Source organism: Trypanosoma melophagium (genome assembly GCF_022059095.1).
Source record: "Trypanosoma melophagium isolate St. Kilda chromosome Unknown ctg34segment0, whole genome shotgun sequence".
Taxonomy (NCBI): domain Eukaryota; phylum Euglenozoa; class Kinetoplastea; order Trypanosomatida; family Trypanosomatidae; genus Trypanosoma; species Trypanosoma melophagium.
This window is the reverse complement of record NW_027125171.1, coordinates 341,443-364,730: the sequence shown is the minus strand read 5'-3', so window position 1 is coordinate 364,730 and position 23,288 is coordinate 341,443. Positions and strand designations below refer to the sequence as shown.

Below are 23,288 nucleotides of genomic sequence, written 5' to 3'. Positions count from 1 at the left end.
ATAAGCTACCGTTGTCTTTAATGCTTCCTGTCCGCCGCTGTCGTATGGGACTCAAAGATGCTCCTTGTCCAAATAAAATTATTGAATTCTTGACTATAAGGAATCGCGGAGAATATGTTCAACGTTCAGCAGTTGGCAAATGCTTGCTGATAAAGAATCAGTGGCCACTAAAAAAAATAATGTCTCAGGTTCAAAAGGTTAAATTACTTCATAATTGTGGATATGCCAGTATGATCGAATTGGCAGATAAACTTGTTGAGACGGGTTATAGAAAGTGCTAGTGATTCTTCTTGTGAATGTACCACCTAAAAGATAATATGTTTTAGGTTAATAATAATTCTATATTGGTAAGAAGTTTTGTTTTTGATTTTTGATGAGAATTATGTACATTGATTTGATGATCTTTTTTTCTTCTTCTTGTTTTGATTAGTGACCATTTGAGTTGTTGGCTTTTTTGGCACGTTATTGTATTCATAAGATAGAATACTGATTCAAAGCACCCAAAATAAGAGAAGTTGCGAAAGAGGAATAATAAAAAAAAAATAACGTAAAAGGAAAGATAGTGTGATACCCTTCCGCTCACATTATAGTAATTAGCGTTATTATTATTATTATTATTATTATTATTATTATTATTATTATTGTCCCTTAAGAGGTTCTTCTTTTTTCGTTTGAAGTGGAGATTTTGATCAGAAACTGGTTTACTGTTCTGTTCTTTTCTTTTTTTTTTTAGTATCATTGGACTTGTGTTGAAGGTCTTTGTTTTGTTCTTATTTCTTGCATACATGGACTTTTACACAGATGGTAGTCAACTGGCTTAGATAACGAGCAGTGCACCTCAATTCCTCTACTACATTGGTTGCACAGTTTTTTGTTTTTTCTTGGTAAGAAACAAAAAACAAAAAACAATCATAAAGTATAGGGGTACAACAGGGTTTACAGTGGTAATATCAACAATACAAATCAATACCCAAAGAATATTATCAGTATACAGTAAGAAAGAAAGGAAAAAAAACAAGTTCTACCTCACATGTCATCTTTTTAGTTCCCTTTACGTTGCAGGTAAAATGTTCAGATTGGTGTGAATCCCTGCATGAAGAGATCGGGCCTATTCTCTCTTTATTAACTCGGAAAGAAGGTGTTTCTACCGTAAGTTCACCTGTTTCACGTTCTTCAGAGACAAGTGGTGACATGGTTAAGTGTCTGCTTGCTCCTGTTGTTTTGGCACCACTAGAAGGTGACCTAGTTCGGGAGAGAACTGATGCAATGGATTTTGTAGTTGCCTCTCGAAGTTTCTCAAAACATGGACAATTGTACGTTCGTTTAGTTTTTCAGGAGTATTGTCAACGGAAAAATATAGAAAAAGAAAGGGAATCAGTCTTGGAAGACTGCGAAGAGGCGTTAAAGCAGATCAAAAATTCAGAACTATCACCTGAGATCCGTGCAATGATTACTGCCTTAGAGATAGAGGAGTCGGAGGAACGGGGTAAAGTACATATATCGTATAATCGATTTGCGGAATGGGTGGACGCAACCACCTCATTATGGTTGGATGAAGTACACCGTTTGGAATCGGAGCGAGAAGCAAAAGCTGCCGCTGTTAATGCAGCAAAACGTGCACTGGAAAGTGAATTTGCGCGGAAGAGTGAGGGCAACTCAAGAGGTGAATATTCTATGGCCAATGAAGAGGTCCTAAGGCAGCAGGCCATTGCCTTGATTGAACAAGAACAAAAAAGAGAGTTAAGAGCAAAGGAAGAACAGGTGCAGTATCTGCGACAACAGGAAGAACAACTACGACAACAGATTGAAGAAAACAGACGACTTCGTAAAGAGGAGAAAGAGAAACAACGCGATATAGAGTTAGAATCACGATACATGAGTCTTATGCAGGAGGAAAGTTCGATACGACAACGTATGTCGCAGCGTGAGGAGGAGTGTGCACAACGCGAGATGGAACGTGGCTTATTGTTAGAACATATTGAGGCAGAGGAGCAACTACTTCGTCAACGACTCCAAGAGCGTGAATTTGAGCGGAAAAAGGCTGAAGAAGAAAAAAAGGCAATGGAACGTGAACAACGCGAACAACTTTTTGAGCATGTAGAGGCTGAAGAAGAATTGCTGCGTCAGCGTCTGCAGCGTTATGATGAGATGCGAGCGGCAGAAGCTGAGGCGGCGAGAAAACGAGAAGAAGAAGAACGTGAACAATTGTATGAACATGTTCGTGCAGAAGAAGAAATTCTTCGTCAGCGTCTTGAGAAGCGAAGAAAGGAGGAAGCCGAGAAGAAGGCCAAAGAAGAACAGGGGGAGCAGGAACGGCGTAGGAATAAGTTAATGGAAGAACTGATGGCTGAGACTTCAGCATTGGAGGAGAGAGTACGTCACCGTGAAGATATGCAACGTAAAAAGATGGAATTCGAAGAGGTGAAAGTAGAAGAACATCTGCGTCTCTTGAGAGAATTAGAGGATAAACAACAACGAATTCTCTTTCTTCACCGTCAGCAGCAACAACAACAACAACAACACTATCAACCACAAATTCAACAAGAGGATCAAAATCAACTATACCAACAGCAACAACAACAAGCTTTACATCAGCATCAAGGATTATCTCCCTCAGTATCAGATTACTACTATGACCCTGTTACATTGACTCCACATTCTGCCTCATCTTTGTGGCGGAGTAACAACAATAGCTCGCCCCATCAACTTTCTTCAGTTTGCCAGTTTCATCACCATCATAATCAACAGCAACAATACCACCCACTACAACAGCCACAACATCCCCGACAGCTGCAACAAGGAAGTGGGGTATATAATTTACCTTTTCAGTCTTATTGACAAACTCTGTAGTCTAAAAACTTCTTGCCAATGAAAAAAAAGAATAAGAAAAAATATCTATTATAAGGCAGTTAGTATAACACATATGTATAGTAAACACTTTGACCTACCTACTTTTTTTTCATTTGTATGGACTTGAATTGTTTTTGTTTTTCCCTTCCTTTTGGTTTTAGGAAATAATACACGTTTATTTTCTGGGTTGCGCATATTTAACTCATAGGCATTGATATATTTCAATAACAGGGAGTTTTCTTTCTTTTTATAGAAGGTCTCGGAAACGTTGGACTTCTTGATTTTGGCACTCCCTTATCGAGTTCCAGCTCAATTAAAGGAAACGGCAGTTGGTGTAAGACAAATTATATATATATATATAATATGAATATATTTAATAAGATGCGAAGTGTACACCGGTTAAATTTATGCAGTATTACGAGATTGGGCATCCTGTTGGGTTTGCTGTGGGTACTCCTTCTATTGATGACCTTCTCCAGTGGTTGGTCCCAGCCTGCGACCCGTGTGGTTGAAGTTGGACCGGTGGATTCCAAGTGTATGGCGGCGTCCTCCGGCCTTTTCACACCCGTTGGAGTTCCGCGTGTGTGCCTGATGGAGGAGCCGGGGGCGATGGTGGACCTCACGGTGCCGCGGGAGTACGACCGCAAACAGTGCCCCGTTGAGCCGGCGGAGCGGGATAATCCGAGGCTGCTGGAGTTCCTTGAGTTCTTTACCAAGATCTTCAAGGAGAAGTTTAACAATTTGCCATGGTGGATGGATGAGGGGAGTCTTATTGGAATCTCACGGGCTGGATCTATTATAAATGCGGATGACGACTTTGATTTTTTCGTTTTATTACCAAATAGTACGTCGCCATGTAGAGCAAATTCACTGGAATGTACTCGAGAGGAGTTTAATACCATGATACATAAGTTTCTGGCGCCGTTTTGGGAGGCTGGAGCGTGTATTCGCTGGTATAACCCAGATGTTACAAAATTTGATTCGAAGCTTCGTATGATTTATACCTTTCAACTTCATCGCCGTGATGATTTACCGGATCCATTGAATTGCTTTGATACCAATGCACCTGTAGCGCATATGCATATTGGCATGCTAAATGCAAACGGCGAACTTGAAACGAATAAATGGGTCGGTCCAAATTCTCATCCAAAGGATAAGCTACCGTTGTCTTTAATGCTTCCTGTCCGCCGCTGTCGTATGGGACTCAAAGATGCTCCTTGTCCAAATAAAATTATTGAATTCTTGACTATAAGGAATCGCGGAGAATATGTTCAACGTTCAGCAGTTGGCAAATGCTTGCTGATAAAGAATCAGTGGCCACTAAAAAAAATAATGTCTCAGGTTCAAAAGGTTAAATTACTTCATAATTGTGGATATGCCAGTATGATCGAATTGGCAGATAAACTTGTTGAGACGGGTTATAGAAAGTGCTAGTGATTCTTCTTGTGAATGTACCACCTAAAAGATAATATGTTTTAGGTTAATAATAATTCTATATTGGTAAGAAGTTTTGTTTTTGATTTTTGATGAGAATTATGTACATTGATTTGATGATCTTTTTTCTTCTTCTTGTTTTGATTAGTGACCATTTGAGTTGTTGGCTTTTTTGGCACGTTATTGTATTCATAAGATAGAATACTGATTCAAAGCACCCAAAATAAGAGAAGTTGCGAAAGAGGAATAATAAAAAAAAAATAACGTAAAAGGAAAGATAGTGTGATACCCTTCCGCTCACATTATAGTAATTAGCGTTATTATTATTATTATTATTATTATTATTATTATTATTATTATTAATAATGGAGACAACTGTTCAACCTCCTTGCGTTCCGCAGAAGGATACCACAGACAAGAGAAAGTATCATGATCCCCATTCAGGAGTTGATTTCAATGATCCACTGCCTCCATTACCTCCCTCACCGGGGCGTAGTTCCACTACTATTTCTGGAGTACGTCAAGTTGTATATCGTCGTGTTTCTTTAAATAGTGGTGGGCTAGCAGAGGTAGAGGAAGTTATGCTGTCTCCTCGAAGCAACACAAGTCGTATCACGAGTATGCAGCACATTACACCCTTCAAGGAGGAGGTTAGTGCAAGAGGCTCCGGTCCACATATGACAAGCCGAACGGGAGTTTTAACAGCTAGGAATAGCAGCATCAGCGTGAACTCACCAGGATCCAATAGTTGGGGAAAGAGTAATGCGTACATCAGCGCAAGTTCAGGAGATGAATATTCAGCTAATAGAGTACCCCGATCTCTTCGCTTTCAACGTGGTAAAGTTGTTGGTTCAGGTGGATTTGGTACGGTTTATCAAGCTATTCTTGCCGATGGCACACTTGCTGCAATAAAAGAAATTAAACGTGATACCAATGCAAAGGCTATAGATAGAGAAATTGGTACATTAAGTAGTCTTCCACCCCATCCACATTGTGTTCGTTATTTTGGATCCCGGCTAAGCAGACATTTTTACTATATTATAATGGAGTACATCAGTGGCGGAAGTATTCAATCTCTACGATCATCAGTGGGAAGATTTAAGGAATCAGTAATGCAACGATATATAAGAATGGTTCTTTTGGGGTTACAACATCTACATCAAAATGGAATTATTCATCGTGATATAAAGGGGGCTAATGTTCTCTTAGATGAAAAAGGTTTTGCTAAAATTGTTGACTTTGGTTGCTGTAAGAATTTAAACCTACCCTATATTACATTGGGAGGTGGAGGAACACCACTTTGGATGGCACCGGAAGTTTGTCGTGGGGAACCGGCTACGGCAAAATCAGATGTGTGGGGAGTTGGTTGCCTTTGTCTTGAAATGACAAATGATACCGGAGTCCCTTGGTCGTTTCATGCTGGAACCAACGCGCAGGGTGTAGCTTATGCCATTGCAAGCGCTAAAAATTCACCACCTATTCCCTCACATTTATCATTACTCGCGCAGGACTTTATTCGCAGCTGCCTCCAAGTAAATGCAGAAGATCGACTTACTGTAGATCAGTTACTGCAGCATGATTTTTTTCTTCAAGATTTTGCTGGGCAAGACGATGAAGATGAGGATGTAATTATCTCCAGGGAGGGAAGTTTGGAAATGTACTCGTCACATTCTAGGATTCGTTGTACACATGGAAATGTTACCAAAAAAGTTGATAGCGATACAAATGTAAAAATTATTGTTTCAGGTACTACACCGGCAAACTCCTTACGGGTCAACAATAACAAGAGAAAAGAGACAATTCGAAATGGTGAATTTCGTCTTGAACTTGCCACGGATGATGATGATGATGATGATACCTCCGAAGTCAATAATGATGACCATTACAGTAATAATGGAAAATACGAGTACAAGATTGGGAGTACCAATTGTGGTAGGCGATGTACACTTAATTGTATGAATGAAACTGGAGACACTGTCGTTCTTGCCATTCCCAGTTCGCGGAGCATTAGCTCACCGGTGGTCGTAGTGCATCAGTTGGAGTCACACGATTCCGACCGGTCGAGTCGTAGAAACAGTGGGCTATCTACTACATTGAAAATAAGAAGGGGTTCACTCGAAAAAAGTGATTGTTTTGAGAAAGCAGTAAATAGTCAGGTTGTGCCGCAAAGGCTAACACTTCCGCTGCCACTGTTTCAGCAGGGAGTTGAGAGTGAGGAAGAACACTTTTCAAGTAGTTCACATTCACTGCAGTGTTCGCCCTTGCCTTCTCTCTCCACCTCCATTGAGTGGGAAAGCCACGGTTCAGACAGTGTTAGTTTGGGAAAGGAGTCACACAAAAAGAATGAAGGACGTTCTGTTCAGAGTTCTACTGGTAGACGAATTAAATACGAAAAAGTTAGTACCCACAGTCTGCTGGGGTGGTTAAAATGAGTGAGTTCATGCTTGTTGTTAAGAACAATAAAGATTCTTGCTTATCCGAGATCCTCTTTTTTTTAACATTTCCATTTTTTTTTTTTTTTGCGTATTCACAGTTTCTTTTCTTTATATCTTACTATTGCACGTTCCTTCTAGAAGGTTTATAGAGGAGTATGAAACGAGAATCATAAGAACCGAACAGTGTTACTTGTGGTGATCAACGGGTTTTCCTTTCTTTCTTCTAGCCTCTAGACATAGGTTTTTTTTTACATATTCCATTTTGCCTTTGAACTAATTCTTAACCGTCGATATTTTCTTTTCTATATTTACATTTATTATATTTATTTCTTCCTTCTTGTGCTTATTCCGATGTTCCTACTTATTTCTCTTTCTTCCTCTGCGTCTACCACTTTATATATATATATATATATATATATATATATATATACTCCTAGAAACCGGGCCTTAAGCGCTTTTTACCATGCCCTCAATCTCCCAGGCGAAGCGGGACTACGAGGACCGCATCAACGGTTGTCTCACCAAGCACAGCCGTGTGCTGTTCTGTTTGATGGACAACGTCCGCTCACAGCAGGTGCACGATGTGCGCCGCGACATTCGCGGCAAGGGTGAGCTTGTGATGGGCAAGAAGACTCTCCAGAGGAAAATTGTGGGCAATCGCGCGGAGAGCAAGAATGCGACGGAGACCGATAAGCTGTTCCAGAAGAAGTGTGACGAGCTGAACCTGCTCCGCGGCAACACCTGTATGATTTTCACGAACGAGGAGATCTCAGTGATAACAGACGTTCTGGATAAGCACCGTGTGCAAGCCCCTGCCCGTGTTGGTGCCATCGCTCCATGCGATGTCATTATTCCCGCTGGAAACACCGGTATGGAGCCCAAGGCAACCTCCTTCTTCCAGGCTCTGAACATTGCAACGAAGATTTCCAAGGGTACTGTGGAAATTGTGAGCGACAAGAAGGTGTTGAGCACTGGCGACAGGGTCGACAACTCTACGGCTATTCTGCTGCAGAAGCTTGACATTTCTCCGTTCTACTACCAGATTGAGGTACAGTCAGTGTGGGACCGTGGTGTGCTGTTCCTTCGCGAGGATCTTTCCATCACAGACGCTGTGGTGGAGAAGTACCTGATGGAGGGTATCAGCAACATCGCCGCCATGTCTCTTGGTGCAGGCATCCCGACAGCTGCTACGCTGCCACTCATGCTCGTGGACGCATTCAAGACGCTCCTTGGTGCCTCTGTGGCCACGAACTACGAGTTCGACGAGTATGACGGCAAGAACCTGCGCCAGGCCGCTCTGGAGGGCAACCTTGGTGGTGGTGCTGCCGCTGCCGTGGAATCGGCCGCTGCTGCTGCCCCCGCTGCCGCTGCTGAGCCTGAAGAGGAGGAGGATGACGATGACTTCGGCATGGGTGGGCTCTTCTAAGTATTCTCACAAAGGTTCCGATATTTCGAGTGTTTTTTCGTTTTTCTTTTTTATTTCAAATTTCATTTTTGTATTTTGTGATGTTTTTCTCTCGTCTTTTTCCGTACTGCTATTTTTTTTTTTGTGTGTGTGCTTCAAGATTTATTTCTTCCTTCTTGTGCTTATTCCGATGTTCCTACTTATTTCTCTTTCTTCCTCTGCGTCTACCACTTTATATATATATATATATATATATACTCCTAGAAACCGGGCCTTAAGCGCTTTTTACCATGCCCTCAATCTCCCAGGCGAAGCGGGACTACGAGGACCGCATCAACGGTTGTCTCACCAAGCACAGCCGTGTGCTGTTCTGTTTGATGGACAACGTCCGCTCACAGCAGGTGCACGATGTGCGCCGCGACATTCGCGGCAAGGGTGAGCTTGTGATGGGCAAGAAGACTCTCCAGAGGAAAATTGTGGGCAATCGCGCGGAGAGCAAGAATGCGACGGAGACCGATAAGCTGTTCCAGAAGAAGTGTGACGAGCTGAACCTGCTCCGCGGCAACACCTGTATGATTTTCACGAACGAGGAGATCTCAGTGATAACAGACGTTCTGGATAAGCACCGTGTGCAAGCCCCTGCCCGTGTTGGTGCCATCGCTCCATGCGATGTCATTATTCCCGCTGGAAACACCGGTATGGAGCCCAAGGCAACCTCCTTCTTCCAGGCTCTGAACATTGCAACGAAGATTTCCAAGGGTACTGTGGAAATTGTGAGCGACAAGAAGGTGTTGAGCACTGGCGACAGGGTCGACAACTCTACGGCTATTCTGCTGCAGAAGCTTGACATTTCTCCGTTCTACTACCAGATTGAGGTACAGTCAGTGTGGGACCGTGGTGTGCTGTTCCTTCGCGAGGATCTTTCCATCACAGACGCTGTGGTGGAGAAGTACCTGATGGAGGGTATCAGCAACATCGCCGCCATGTCTCTTGGTGCAGGCATCCCGACAGCTGCTACGCTGCCACTCATGCTCGTGGACGCATTCAAGACGCTCCTTGGTGCCTCTGTGGCCACGAACTACGAGTTCGACGAGTATGACGGCAAGAACCTGCGCCAGGCCGCTCTGGAGGGCAACCTTGGTGGTGGTGCTGCCGCTGCCGTGGAATCGGCCGCTGCTGCTGCCCCCGCTGCCGCTGCTGAGCCTGAAGAGGAGGAGGATGACGATGACTTCGGCATGGGTGGGCTCTTCTAAGTTCTGTCTTGAAGTTCTCCGGTTTCGATGTTATGTTTTTCTTTTTACTTTATTTATTTACGTATTTTACTGTGTCGTTCTACAAAGGAACCAAATTGACAGTTGTCCCGCAATTCTTATTTCGTACCTTGATGTAAAGAGTGTTTTTTTTTTTGTTTTTATTATTATTAATTTTTTTTTTTTGCTTTCTTTTTGTATTTCTTGTTTAAAGCAGGCTGAAGGAAGATTTGAGAAGAGGAAAAGAGGAGGGAGTTATCGCTGTAAACATATCCTTTTATGACTGTAATTTTGCGAGTTCTTGTAGTTCTTCTTACGTATGACGACCCTGAGTGTGGTGGGGCAGCAGATGCCCTAGTGGACCATTTGCAGCGTGATTGTGCGGCGTTGCTGGACCGGTGTCAATTGTCAGTGAAACCAATAGCTATTTTACATAATGCATCACACCGGGATGCATTGTACCGTACACTACAGGATCTATTTCAAGTGAAACCACAGGACATTTATGTCATATCATTCTTGAAGGATAATAACCCCGAGGAATATCGTAAAATCCGTGAGTTGTGTAACGGTGTGAAGCCATGTCGCTTAAAACACCAAGTATTGACGCATCTTGCGAATTACAGTGATGTTGGTTTGATCATACGTAACCTTGTTAGGCTGGTGCTTGATGAGATGGTAAAGGAGCTCTGATGTCTTTGGGCTGGAGAAAAAAAAATAACGGACCCTTTTTTTCTTCACTGTCTCAAAAAGAAACAAAAACACAGGGAACGAGAACAATAAAGAATCATTATGGTGCGTTACCACACTCATAGAAAAAGTAGAAAAAGAAAAAGAAAGATACATTTGTTGCATCAACTGTGTGTGTGTGTGCATTCTTTCTTTCGAGGTGCATATAGTGAAGAAAGGACATAAGCGATCTTTTATGCGCTTATTTCAAACAACAAAAAACGAACATGATGAGATGACATTTTTGCTCAATTTTATTTATTCTTTATTTGTTTCTTTTATTCTTTTTTTTTCCCCTCAATATATAGTGGTAATGCAGCCGGTAGACTCCACCGCAATGAGTTTGGGTCGTAATCTTTCCTTCAAGGCTGGGGGTACTTGCTTCCCACTGCGGTCAGGTAGTATACTAAAGAAGCCGGTGATTTCTACCCCTTCTGCGAGTCCTAAATTGGAGCAAAAAACTACACCGAAAGAGATAACTACGAGGCTCCATGAAAAATCGCGCGGCTTTTACAACAGGAAGGATAAACCCGTATTGGAACCTAGAAGAAGAAACCTCTCAGTGGGTCCTGGATGTAGTATTCGAGAAGCTAACAATCCGATATTTAAAAAGGTGACTGACAGTAATAACAAAAACTCCATCAACTTCAAAAACAATAATAATAATAATAATAATAATAATAATAATAATAATAATAATAATAATAATAATAATAATAATAATAGTAAAAACATTTTAGCTGGCACCGATGATATCGATGGAAATAAGAGGGTTGAAAAAAAAGAATCTAGAAGTGAAAGAACCCAAATATCTTGGGGACCCTCTTTGCAACACACCACAGTGTCTCTAGAAACTTCAACAAATCGATCTGTGAGCCCACCAGGACTGATTTCGTTGATACCTAATCGATCGCCTTCAACCTCACCCTTGCCCATGTCTCAGTGGCATGGTCCGTTATCAACCGCATATCCAGAGCCTGAAGCACCCAAGACTCCTTACCGAATGCCGGCGCAGTTCCTTTCCTTAAGGGTTCGACGCCATGCTGCTATTGTTCTTAGTCGTTGGTGGCGTTCTAGGGGGGAGCTTCAGCGGGCGAGGCTTCTTCGCGCTGTTAAACTTGTACAACGAGTAGGACGTCGTTATTTGGTGATAGTTCGACTACGAAGAAGAGCTGCAATTCGTAGGGATCAGGGCGCATCCTTCGCGCGCAGCATAATGCTAAATGGTAATGCATCCGTACGTTTAAATTCTATATTCGGTACTAGTATGGATCGATTACCTGAGGACGGTTGGGTTCTTTCATGTGACGACGTGGATGAATTGTTCAATCAAAGTCGCTCTGCCTTTTTAAAATCACGTCTGAACGCCTCCAGGTCATGTATTAAAAGCGCAAGCTTTGCCCCTCGTGCCTTTGCGAAGAGTGTTCGTAGTTCACGTATCGTTAATTTTGATCTTGGTGACGCTCCTGCCGCGGTATCAAGTGCGGCGCTTGGAACTTTGTTTGATGCATCCATCGCAGATGCTTCACCCGTCTTTCAAGCTGACCAGGAGATAATAGAAGAAATGCCGATGCTTCACACGCGTAAACGCATCGTCAAGAAACCCCGACCGCCGAGGCGACTTTCCCTTATCTCATACGCAGAAGAAGCAGTTAAAGAAGAGAGAGAATGCAACAAGGCATTGTGCTATGTACTCAACAGCTGCACTGAGCTAGAGCCGCTCTCTGTAAAGGTGGCACGCGTGTCAGACTCCATTGATGTTGCGGACTTGGGGCCATGGCGCAGAGATAACGCACAGAGAAGTACTGTCGCACGTATATGTCGTGGTGTGTGACCCTTGTGATGTTCTACACATGTGTGTGTGTGTGTGTGTGTGTGTGTGTGTCTAATGATAACAAGTATGTGAAGCTCTGGCACTGGTTCTCAATTTGGTGTCCTCCTTTCTCCCCTTCCCTTTTCCCCTACACCAAAGAAGAAAAAAATCTAATTTGAGTAAGTGGGAAATCAAGATGTGGATTTTTTTTTTCTAGTATCCTTTGTTTTTGTATTTTATTTGCACCATAGGTATTGCTTTTAATATGGAGTTTTTTATTTTAGGTGTTAGAATGATTTTGTTGGTTCTTGGATTTTATTTCCCTCCATTTGCGTACGAAAAGGGAGACTTGTTAGCTGTTATACTCAATGACACCACAACTTCGCGTACTTCTTTAGATGTGATTAAGTTTCGTGAATAATGGGTGGTTTGCTGTAAGCAGTGTCATGAAAGAATTCTACAAGACCTAACCCTGCTTTTTTGTTTTAATGGTTTCTTTTCTTATTATTGTTTTTCTTGCACCAATATCCGAATACTAAGCAGAATTGAACATCGAATTAAGTTTTACGTGCTTGCTTTTCAGGATACTTTCGACGTATTATTTCTATTTCTATGATTTTCTTTTTTTTATGTTTTTTTTTTCTTTGCTATACTGAGTTCTACACTCCGAGCAGGACTTGCAGTTCTTGTTTTTTTTTTTCTTCTACAGTATGGTAGATGTGTCAAACTTCAACAGGAATATTGGCGTAATCAATGTCTCCTCCTGTTTTTCTTTTCCGTTGTTATGTTTCTAATCATGTATTATTCTATACCTGTTTCATCCGCACTCCAAACAGTTTGTAGGTTCCAATTTTAGTGGATTGGAACCCGATTGAGAAGTGCCTTCTTTTGTTAGAAGAGGAAACGAAGAAAAAAAAGATGAAAGGTTATTTTATGGGTAGATGAAGCTTAAATGTTTTTCCTCCGTATGATTTTTTCTTTTTTTTTTCTGCCCTATAACAGACATTCAAAAATTACTGTTTTATGGTGGTAATACCTTGGTGACGCCGGCCACCTCAACGTGGTGTCAAGGTCCAGCGCTTCTTATTGCTGGAGGAAGCCAAGAGCTAGGAATGTTTTTCTTCTAGGAGACTCGCTGGCGCTTAAACTACGGCGTCGTACAGCACCGGGACCAGCCGCGTCGTGCTGGGGCAGAACTGAATCCAAGAAGGTCCTGGGGCACTTGTCGACGTGCTGTCAGCAGTATCACCTGTACCAAGTTACTGCTGAGCGAAACGGTACATGCACAACGCAGAATGCCCTCCCGCTGAAAGAAAGCGCCCAAGAGCAGATGAACCAATACCAGAGGGATCAGCATTTCCACGTGACAAATGTGAAATGATAGCGCGCTCTAAAACAGGCCTCAAAGCCCACATTAGAGCACGCCATCCTGAGGACCCCAGCAAAGACGTACCCGGCACGCAGTTAATCCCACAGCCAGCATCGCTGCGCTGTGAATTTTGTCTGAGGGATTTCGGTAACATGGGAGCTCTATCGTGCCACAAAAAATTTAAACGCCTACCTGGAACTCCGATATTGCCGATTACGATAAAGGTAACGTTTCCCAGAAACAAGAAACGTCAGCGAGACTCGTCGCTACCGGAAAGTGAGGACCGCGGCAAGGTACAGTGCGGTATGTGTAAGAAGTTCTACGCCAACATGCCTTCACTGCAGAAATTTTCACCATGGCGAAGGCATGCCTGCCAAAGGGGCAACCAAATCCTCTCGAAGCAAGGGCGAGAACATCAGAGACCTTGCGACCCTGATTTGCCCCACATGCAACAGACAATGCATGAGCAAATCAGGCCTCACACAACACCGCATGTCTCAACACGGGTATCAGCATATTCGCGCGCATACCAGCCAACGCACCGGCTGCGAAGAAACAGCACTGCATCTCTTGAGTTGCCCCGCCCTTCGCCCATTGCGAATACAGTATGCTATAACAGATATCCCTCTCCAGAAGCTGTGCTTTTCTAAACAGTTGGCCCAGTTCCTTCTGGCAGTGGAGCGGAACTATACGATACCGCAGACTTCGCGGTCCAGAACCCCTACGCCTCCTTCCTCCGCCCCTCTAAGGCCTCCACACCCCTCTAAGGCCAGCGACGAGCTCGACTATGGAATCCCTGGCAGGATTAGTCTTAAGAGACGCTTGCCGCGGTCCTCAACAAGCAACAGAAAACAGAGGAGATTATTGAGGCCCAATCATTGACTAAAAAACCCAAAATAACAAAAATTAATAACAAAAGGAGAGTGGCCGACGGGCTCTGGGAAAGGACGGTGGGAGCAGAGAATCTCTCGTAGGCTGTTTACTGTTCATAGATTGGTTATAAAAATAAAATAAAACAAAACTTGAAAATAACAAAACTCAAATAATAAAAACCCAAAAATAACAAAATAAATATTACAAGAGCTTGAGGATCCCACAAAACGAAGGGATTTTTCTCTCAAGCACCGCTCTTCATAGACAGCAACCTTGGTGCTCTACGGTGAGAAGCTGATTGCCGTACCGTTGGGGTAAAACCCATAAAGACACAAGGGGTTAAAAAAAAAAAAAAACGCCAATAATTCATGTACACATTGTGATGGCTATTGTCGTGGGCTGTAGTTGCTTTGGAGTACAGGGAACCATGAATGCCGTGTTGAGAGGCGTATGTATCGTAGGTGTTATGTTAGTAGTTGGTTTTATTTTTGCTCAGTTTGCTATTTTCTTTGCGTTAAATCTGTGATAAATAAATATGTAAATAGAAAATATATTTGGTTTTCTTTAGATATATATTTTTCTTTTATATGTGTTTTTGCTTTTCTGTTGTCTTATGTATGCTTGTATGTGTTATTAGCGCATTCTTTCTTCGTTTTTTTTTTTGTTTTTATTGTTATTATTATTGATTCTAGTGATATAACCGAAAGAAGTAAGAGAAGAAGAAAAAAAGTAAGGGTCCTATTCAGTAGTTTGTTCCCAATCTAGGGTTTTAATTAATTAATTATTTATTTTATTTTTATTGTACGTATTTCCGGTAATAGCATGACAGGAACAAAAGTTGTGTTTGCGCAGCGTGTAATTCCTGAGGAATCCGAACTGCGACGAGCCGCATTGGTGGAAGTAGTATTGCAGTACTGTACACATTTGCTGTTTCCCGATGAAAATAACATACATAATGGAGAGGATGTGCGACAAAAAAAACAAAAACAACAAGATAAAGAACATCGGGAATCACATTGTTCACATGTAATAAATGGTAATGTACATTGTAAAGTAAATGGAAATGGTGTGAAAACTGATAATCTTTGTGTAGAACGTCTTTCTGGTGGTATTACAAATGAATTATTCCGTGTATATCACCCATCTTATCCTCTACACTCTGTTGTTTTCCGTGTATTCGGTAAAGAGACCGATCGTGTCATATCACGCGAGAGTGAGTTATTTTACCAATCGATTTTTATTCCCACTTATGTTCGTGGGACGAATTTTCTCATTTATCAGTTTCTAAACCAATATCAGGCGCTGCCGTATACGGAAATGTCAGTGGAGTATCATGCCATTGCATGTGAACTCGCCTCTTTTCAGGTGCGGGCCACACTAAAGTCTAGGAGTGATCATCACAGACCACTACTAACAAAAGAGGAACGAATGTACTGGGATAGCGTTGGCCCTGCTCTTGATGCTGGTGGTAGTAATAATGATAGTAGTACAAGTCTGTTTGATGTATGTCGATTTGATCGAGAGACGAACTACACTCTGCATGCACTGACAAAATGGGTGGAGATGATGATGTCGGATGGTATTATAAGTAAAGTGTCTGTAGAGAAGCGTGGGGAGTATGAATCAGTAGCCACACAAATATTACAGGAGGCGCCATGGATGTGTGAGTTGTTGCACAGATTAAAACCAAGTCTAGGAGAGAGTGTATGCCATAATGATCTTCTTAGTGCTAATATTATGCGTCACACGGAGAATGGATCACTTAAGATTATTGATTTCGATTACGTCCAACGGAATTATTTTCTCTTTGATATTGCGAATCATTTTAACGAGTACACTGGGCTTGAGTGTGACTATGCACGTTACTTTCCTTCAGATAAAGTGATGGAGCGGTTTATCGCATTCTATCGTCAAGCCATGCGTGAGGAACTGCGGAAACATCAGAGTGAGGCACAACGTAGAGAACTAAAGGATATTATACCAGGACAAGATGGTTTTTTCCTTTGCAGTTCATGGACCAATGGAGTTGAAGGAAAAAATACGAAGAAAGAGGAAATACAGAAAAACGAATACGAAGGAGAAACAGAAGAAGAAAATCAAGAGGACGAAGAGAAGGAAAAGGAAATTATTCGTCATTGGGTGCAACTCGTGAAAGTACTTACGTTGGCCTCACATCTTAGTTGGGGTATTTGGGCGTTATTACAGGAGGCGGTCTCAACACTGGATATGAACTTCCTCGAGTACGCAAAGAGTCGTTTATCACGGTATCTTGAGACAAGAGACGCCTTCTCGGCAGAATTCGTTTGAAAACACAAAGATAAATATACTATCACTAGTTGTGTGTAAATAATATAACGAGGGAAACAATATCTATATCCTTCTGTAATTACTGTTATTATTATTACTTCTACTACTACTACTACTACTACTACTACTACTACTACTAATAATAATAATAATAATAATAATAATAATAATAATAATAATAATATTATTATTATTATTAAATATGAACCCCCAAACATGTGTTGACTTTCTTTTCGTTTTTTTTTTTCGTATCTTTTTGATACGTCTTTTACAATACACAAAAAAAAAGAGACCGGTAAGGTTTACTGTGTGACATAAATATAAAGGGAAGCAGAAGCAAACAGTATCATTTTCGCTTGTGTCAACAATGATCCACGCTGATATTTCTTATCTCCACACAATAACAACGGAAGTGACGCTTGCCACTCTCATTGCCAATGCGGCGAATACCCGTGATGGCTCTGAAACTCCTACTATTCAACTGCGGGTTTTTCCTGGTAAAGTTGCAGCAGAAACGGAAAAGGAGTGGAGTCGACGGGAACGGGATGCGTTTCTTCTTTGTTTAGATCGAGCCGTAGCGCGTGTGTACCCACCGCTGGATCCACTGCAGTACACACAAACACCACCGGAGTTGTTGTTAACGGACGATAATGGGCGAACGGCACGTGTACACATTACACCAACCGTGCGGTTTTGTGCCGATTTCGCATCTCCACATTCTGTGGAAGGGAATGGGAAGTTCTCAACGCGTCCGTTAAACACTGTAAATGTTTATTCGATACACGGAGGAGAATCGGAAGATGAAGAAGAAAAAGAAGAATTAGAAGTATTAGAAGTATTCAGGCGGGTAAAGGAGGAAAAGAGTGGGGATGAGGCCGCACACACACGGCGGCGATTGAGAATAGCCGCATGGTTAACGGCACGTGTGTTTAATGAGAGTAGTTGGCATTGGACGGATAAAACGTCCTCAAAAGGGCGTGAACCCACAGGTGAGCATAACAGGAACAAGAACCACAATAATCATAAGGGTGAAAAGAGTGTTATTGATATGGCTATACATCAGGAAAAGAAACGTATTCTTCACGTGGATGTACACGGAATGGAAATCATTGGTCGTGTGGTTGCACTTTCATCACAGTACGCCTACGTTGCCGTTCCACATGTACAAGGTGATCAGACAATACCAATATGGGTTCTTGTTAGTCGAGTGGGGATACCATCTGTATTGGCATCCACTGCGGAAGCCATACGAAAACGTATGAGGAGTAATGCTTCAGATGAAGATAACGAAGAATTCCTCAATAAAGAGGAATTAACAGCACATGACTTGGGACCATTAAAACATATTCCATCTAATCAACGTGTACAAGTAACACTTCGTGCGCACAAGGTGTATTGTAAGCGCTATGGTGCGGCTACATGCAAACCGGAACATCTTTCTCTTACATTTGAGGATGCTGCTATTACTGACGTTCTCAACAATGCGTCAGACTCAGTTGCTGAGCACAATAATATGGAAACTCTTACGACATTTGGAGATGTTTTGCATATTGTGCGGGAAAGCTGTGCACGTTTTCTTCGTGGTTATAATAAATACTTATCCTCATCCTCATCCTCATCATCATTACCATTAATATCATCAACAACGCCAATAACAACAGGAGGAAAAGGAAGTGAAAGTGGAGTTGGTAATGGCAGTAGTAGTATTAGTAATAATAATAATAATAATAATAATAATAATAATAATAATAATAATAATAATAATAATAATAATAATAATAATAATAATAATAATAATAATAATAATAATAATACCATGACCGCTGAAGATCGTCTGTTCGCTATGCTAACAGATACAGTTTCTGTACATCTTAAGAAGGCACGCGGTAAAGACGGGCGTTCACCAGTGACTGTGTCCTCTCCACATGAAATCCCAACACTTGTGGAAGGTACATGTGTGGAGTTTAAAGCAAAGATCAACAAGTGGGAAGAGGAAACAGATGTTACACTTAACAAGGGAGATGTGAATGAAAGTATGGAGAATCAGCGGAAAACACGTATGGGTATTATGAACTTGGAACGCATTCGCAATACCATTGCGGCTATGGCCTCCACTCTAGGCGGTGTAATACTAATTGGTGTTACAGATGATGGAAAGGTGATTGGACACAACAGAGAGGCATTACGTGAATTGCGATTAACGGGATTCTGCCCAGCAATGGTGAAGGATAACGTGAAACTGACGGAAATGCGTGCAGTCATTGGAGATCGACCAACATCTATGCCAAAAGATTGGTGGAAGAAAAAACAGCAGCCACAGATACAATCACAGAGGAAAGAACATGAAGATAAAAAAGAAGGGTCAGATGAAGATCGTGTTATTACAGTTATTACAGTAGGACGTGGACAGGCGCCATTTTATTCGACATCTCGTCATTCTGTACCGTATATGCGTGGTTTTGCAAGTACGGTACCAATGCCTGTTGTTGTTTGTGCCCGTCGTATCGCTAATCTTCTACCGTAGTTATCGATGCTTCAACAACAACATCAACACCAACAACAGGAACAGGAACAACAATAAAAATATTATCACCATCAAATTCGATTAAACGAGAAGGAAAAGGAGGAGGAAATGGATTTCGGTTAACTAAATACTCCTCCCTCCCCCTACCTTTAATAACAAAGAGAAAAAAGGGAGTAGAGGGAGTTGTTTCGCTCCTTTTATTTATTTATTGCTTCTTTTTTTCGTATATATATATAGTATCTTCTATGTTTATTACTGATGAGAAATACCTTGATTTTGTAATTATTTATTTTCCGTTTTTTTTTTCCCCTTTATTGCTTTTTGCTGCTATTCTTCACATGATTTGAAGAGACGTAGGTGGTTTAATACCTTTTTTTATATTTTTTCAATACCTATAGCAATAGAAAGAAATAAACAGAAGAAAAAAAGAATAGGGGGAAACCCATACCGTCTACATTAGCTTTTCATTAATGTCTTTCATTCGAGATCTCTTTCATCGCGAGACGCCGCAGGAGGCGATGCGAAAATATAAACGAGGTCTTGATCGAACTGTTCGCGAGATTGATCGTGAACGAACTAAACTCCAGACGCAAGAACGTAAGATTGTAATGGATATGAAGCGCATGGCGAAACAAGACCAAATTGACTCTGTTCGCATTATGGCTCGTGATCTCGTACGTACACGCAAATACCAGCAGAAGATGTATCGCATGCGCACACAGATTCAAGGTGTAGCTCTGCGCATTCAAACAATGCAGTCAACGGGACAAATGGCAACGGCGATGAAAGGAGTAGCCAAGGCAATGCGTAGTATGAATAACAAAATGAATATACCCGAGATGCAGCGTGTGATGCGGGAATTTGAGAAGCAAAATGAGATGATGGGAATGAAAGAAGAGATGATGAATGACGCTATTGATGATGTTATGGACGATGAGGGAGAAGAAGAGGATGAAACTGAACTTGAAATACAAAAGGTGATGGATGAAGTGGGACTTGAGTTTAAGAGTAAGGTAGGAGTCACAGACGCATCGATTCCATCATACCAGCAACAACAACAAGGAGAAGAAGAAGATGACAAGGAACTGGATGCACGACTTGCAGCATTAAAGGCATCAATGAAGTAATGCCTTATTATTATTATTATTATTATTATTATTATGTATTTGTCTGAGTGATATTGCCATGGTTGTGGTTTTCATTATTTTATTTCTTCTTTACTTTTGCTGTGTTTGTTTCGTATCGTTTCATCACAGTATGATTTCCCCATGTTTTCATTTTCCTTTTTTTTTGTGTATCGAGAAACATTTTTCCCTTTTACACCTTTCTTTCAATTACATTATCTTCATATTCGATAGAATGAGGAGCGAAGATGAAAATACTATCAAATACAAAGTATCAACAGAGGGAGAAAAAAAAGAACGGGAACAAAAAAAAAGTAAAAAAGCTCATACATAACGCAGCAATCCATATAACTATACCTACACCTATACATATATATATATATATATGTAATATTTTTCTTTGTGTATGTATGTGTGTTTATATTACTACTTTTTCCTTCTTTTACCATCTCATTATCCTTTTTTTTAAATTATTTCTTTATATATTGCAAGAATACACACCCATCCACTTACTTACAGTGCGGGTAGACATAAGGAAAAAAGAGAAAAAGGAAAGGAAACAAAAGAGACGAACCAACGGAATAAACAAATAAACAAGGAAAAAAAAAGGAAACACGAAAAAAAAAAGGAATACAAACAAAAGAAACTAACAAAAGGGGAAACTGCAACATGTCTGCAGCGGTGGAATCCGTGTTGGATCTCAATAAGCGCTGGTACGACCGGCCGCTGCCGCTGCGTGCCTGCAGTCTCAAGGAGGTGGCGAACAGCAGTGTGGAGAAGGAGGCGATGGACGCTATGTACCGCGAGGCACAGGAAGTATTAGATGCAGAGACCGCACAAAGTCAGGCCGATAAGGGTCGCTGGTATAATGCACAGTTCTTATCACGTGGTACAACAACGGACAAAATTGCCTCCGCTGCTGTAAAGTTAAGTGATACGGATTTTATGTTCTTTCTGGAGGGATTTAATTTACTTTTTGACACTGCACGAACTGATACACATCACTATGAAGCAGCACTTAAGGCACTCGCTGCTATTTGGCCTAAACTTTTGCCACGTCGTCCACTTAAGCGATTTGTCTCACAGTTCTTTGCAACACTTCCCACCGATCCTAAGAGTCGACAAACCGTACTTCTCTACTGGTATATTGAAGACTATCTAAAACGTACATACGCGCAGTTCCTCTCACTTGCAGAGTCGATGCTTAAAGATCGACTACAACAGCGACGAGAAGCGTGGTTGGAAGTTGTGGGAAAACTCATGTGCAGTGTGGCAGAAGGACGACATGTGGCAATGTCATTAATGGTTGATAAACTCGGTGACCCAAGCAGTGGTGTGGCCCATAAAGCCTATCATCACCTTCTCGCACTTCTTAGAGAATCTTCCACACATCAGTCCATGTTGTTTGTAGAGTTGGAAAAGGTAATTTTTATGAAAAATTGTCCAGTAAGTACAATGAAGTATGCGGCAAATGTGTTGAATCAGTTTGTATATACTAAGGAAGAACGAAAACTTGCACTAAAAAGTGTTCAGACCTACTTATCACTCTTTCGTCAACTTGTAGTAAACTCTTCAGTAGATCTTACAGTAACAACAGCTATTCTCATTGGTCTTCGTCGTGCTTTTCCATATGCTGGTACTGATATTGCACCTCTGGAAGAACATTTAAACCCTCTCTTCGTACTGGCTAATACTGGTAATTTTACACAGCGTGTGGCTACACTTTCTTTATTACAACTTATTACCCACAGTAAGGGAGCAACAGGGGCATTTCAAAATCGTTGGTATCGGGCACTTTACAATTTATTATTAATTTCACCCAAACAACTTTCACATAATACCCAAATGACTGGATTTTTTACCATGCTACATAAGGCATTACGTCTAGATAAGAATGAAGAACGTGTAGCAGCTTTTGCACATCGTTTATTACAGCGAGCTTTGTATTTCAGTGAATCTGTTATATGTGCTATTTTATTACTTGTTGGTGAAGTATTACAGGCCCATCCACGAGTTCGTGCTCAGATCTTAGGACCTCGCAAAGCACCCATCCCAACAGATGAGGAACGCTACGATGTGAAACACCGTGAACCACAATTTGCACGAGCTACAAATGACTCTGCATGGACTTTAGGTATGCTTGCACGGCATTCCCACCCTTCCGTTGTAAAACTCGCCCTTGTTTTAATGTTTAATGAAGATATTGTTTTTGATAGTCACCCACTTGATGAACTTACATTACCAAATTTTTTACAGATGTTTGTCGATGCCAAGAATCAGCCAAAGGAGGAGGAAAAAGAAGCAAAAACAGGAATGTCTGTATTCCGACGTTCTGTTCGTGGAGCAAATCTTCCCAGTGCCTCTGATCCATACTTTATTAATGCAAGTGCCCAACAAGTGGATGTATCAGCGCTCTTTTTACACCGCTACGCCGTACAACGACAACGTTTTGTGGATGGACTTTCACAGGTGCGCACTACTTGGGGTGATGCCAGTGGAGAAGTAGATGTTGCATTGCGTGTGGCTGACATTGACGCTTCATTGTTTGGTCCCTCTGGTACACTTGCAGCAGCAAATGGTGCTAGTAGCAGCAGTTGTAATGATAAGAATCGTAAAGAGGATGATAAAAAGAAAAAGAAAAAGGGCAAGAAAAATACAAAGATCGATACACCAGATGAGGCGGTCGAATTGGACGAAGATGTACTTAGCTCTGACAGTGAAGCCTCAGATGCCAGTCGTGATAATACCGACAATGATGACTTTGACGCCTTAGGAACAGATGCGGATTTGGAGTGGGGCAGCAGTGATGAGGCCGCATATGATAATCTCGATGAAGAAGACGAGGATGAAGAAGATGAGGATGGAGACAGTATGGCACTGGGAGGCCATAATGATAAGAGTGCGGCAACGGCGGAGGGTGAAGACTTTGCAGAACTTCTGGAATTGAATCGCAGTGGCATTTCAAAGAAACGGCAACGCGAAGAGGCATGGTTAGATCGCGCCACGTCAACAACAACAACAACACACACCCCAAGACAACAACAACAACAAAAAAACTATCGCCAACGCCGCCGTATGTGAGACAACAGTAGACGTATACATTCAAATAAGCATAAAAGTACACAGAAGAACTCATGTTTGTTTGTTTTTTTTTTTTTTTAGATAGCGGTGGTGA

The 23,288-nt window shown here is 41.6% G+C and overlaps 12 protein-coding genes across 13 annotated transcripts; all 12 read left to right on the top strand.

The window, feature by feature from the left end:
• Nucleotides 1–20: 20 nt before the first annotated feature.
• On the top strand, nucleotides 21–281 carry LSM04_008859 (uncharacterized protein; the record flags this gene model as incomplete). Its single annotated transcript, XM_067336910.1, has 1 exon — nucleotides 21–281. One exon carries the CDS (start codon nucleotides 21–23, stop codon nucleotides 279–281), a length of 261 nt encoding a protein of 86 aa, XP_067188946.1.
• A 910-nt stretch (nucleotides 282–1,191) lies between these two features.
• Nucleotides 1,192–2,838, top strand: LSM04_000114 (uncharacterized protein; the record flags this gene model as incomplete). 2 transcript variants are annotated; one of them, XM_067336908.1, is made up of 1 exon in its annotated part: nucleotides 1,192–2,838. In XM_067336908.1, the coding sequence occupies one exon, from the start codon at nucleotides 1,192–1,194 to the stop codon at nucleotides 2,836–2,838; it is 1,647 nt and encodes a 548-aa protein (XP_067188805.1). The 2 variants fall into 2 exon arrangements, with proteins under 2 accessions (XP_067188805.1, XP_067188806.1); XM_067336909.1 differs by having other exon boundaries at nucleotides 2,332–2,838.
• Nucleotides 2,839–3,231: 393 nt separating this feature from the next.
• On the top strand, nucleotides 3,232–4,284 carry LSM04_000986 (uncharacterized protein; the record flags this gene model as incomplete). The annotated part of the gene is made up of 1 exon (XM_067336907.1): nucleotides 3,232–4,284. One exon carries the CDS (start codon nucleotides 3,232–3,234, stop codon nucleotides 4,282–4,284), a length of 1,053 nt encoding a protein of 350 aa, XP_067188815.1.
• A 365-nt stretch (nucleotides 4,285–4,649) lies between these two features.
• On the top strand, nucleotides 4,650–6,716 carry LSM04_002148 (Protein kinase domain; the record flags this gene model as incomplete). Its single annotated transcript, XM_067336906.1, has 1 exon — nucleotides 4,650–6,716. One exon carries the CDS (start codon nucleotides 4,650–4,652, stop codon nucleotides 6,714–6,716), a length of 2,067 nt encoding a protein of 688 aa, XP_067188836.1.
• A 466-nt stretch (nucleotides 6,717–7,182) lies between these two features.
• Nucleotides 7,183–8,145, top strand: LSM04_004270 (uncharacterized protein; the record flags this gene model as incomplete). The annotated part of the gene is made up of 1 exon (XM_067336905.1): nucleotides 7,183–8,145. The coding sequence occupies one exon, from the start codon at nucleotides 7,183–7,185 to the stop codon at nucleotides 8,143–8,145; it is 963 nt and encodes a 320-aa protein (XP_067188867.1).
• A 269-nt stretch (nucleotides 8,146–8,414) lies between these two features.
• Nucleotides 8,415–9,377, top strand: LSM04_002564 (uncharacterized protein; the record flags this gene model as incomplete). Its single annotated transcript, XM_067336904.1, has 1 exon — nucleotides 8,415–9,377. One exon carries the CDS (start codon nucleotides 8,415–8,417, stop codon nucleotides 9,375–9,377), a length of 963 nt encoding a protein of 320 aa, XP_067188843.1.
• A 276-nt stretch (nucleotides 9,378–9,653) lies between these two features.
• LSM04_007372 (uncharacterized protein) lies at nucleotides 9,654–10,067 on the top strand (the record flags this gene model as incomplete). The annotated part of the gene is made up of 1 exon (XM_067336903.1): nucleotides 9,654–10,067. The coding sequence occupies one exon, from the start codon at nucleotides 9,654–9,656 to the stop codon at nucleotides 10,065–10,067; it is 414 nt and encodes a 137-aa protein (XP_067188918.1).
• Nucleotides 10,068–10,416: 349 nt separating this feature from the next.
• LSM04_008737 (uncharacterized protein) lies at nucleotides 10,417–11,937 on the top strand (the record flags this gene model as incomplete). Its single annotated transcript, XM_067336902.1, has 1 exon — nucleotides 10,417–11,937. The coding sequence occupies one exon, from the start codon at nucleotides 10,417–10,419 to the stop codon at nucleotides 11,935–11,937; it is 1,521 nt and encodes a 506-aa protein (XP_067188944.1).
• A 3,043-nt stretch (nucleotides 11,938–14,980) lies between these two features.
• LSM04_006680 (uncharacterized protein) lies at nucleotides 14,981–16,465 on the top strand (the record flags this gene model as incomplete). Its single annotated transcript, XM_067336901.1, has 1 exon — nucleotides 14,981–16,465. The coding sequence occupies one exon, from the start codon at nucleotides 14,981–14,983 to the stop codon at nucleotides 16,463–16,465; it is 1,485 nt and encodes a 494-aa protein (XP_067188905.1).
• Nucleotides 16,466–16,832: 367 nt separating this feature from the next.
• Nucleotides 16,833–18,989, top strand: LSM04_002710 (Schlafen; the record flags this gene model as incomplete). The annotated part of the gene is made up of 1 exon (XM_067336900.1): nucleotides 16,833–18,989. One exon carries the CDS (start codon nucleotides 16,833–16,835, stop codon nucleotides 18,987–18,989), a length of 2,157 nt encoding a protein of 718 aa, XP_067188846.1.
• A 470-nt stretch (nucleotides 18,990–19,459) lies between these two features.
• On the top strand, nucleotides 19,460–20,116 carry LSM04_001878 (Snf7 family; the record flags this gene model as incomplete). Its single annotated transcript, XM_067336898.1, has 1 exon — nucleotides 19,460–20,116. One exon carries the CDS (start codon nucleotides 19,460–19,462, stop codon nucleotides 20,114–20,116), a length of 657 nt encoding a protein of 218 aa, XP_067188831.1.
• A 666-nt stretch (nucleotides 20,117–20,782) lies between these two features.
• On the top strand, nucleotides 20,783–23,194 carry LSM04_006046 (CCAAT-binding factor; the record flags this gene model as incomplete). The annotated part of the gene is made up of 1 exon (XM_067336897.1): nucleotides 20,783–23,194. The coding sequence occupies one exon, from the start codon at nucleotides 20,783–20,785 to the stop codon at nucleotides 23,192–23,194; it is 2,412 nt and encodes an 803-aa protein (XP_067188896.1).
• Nucleotides 23,195–23,288: the final 94 nt, after the last annotated feature.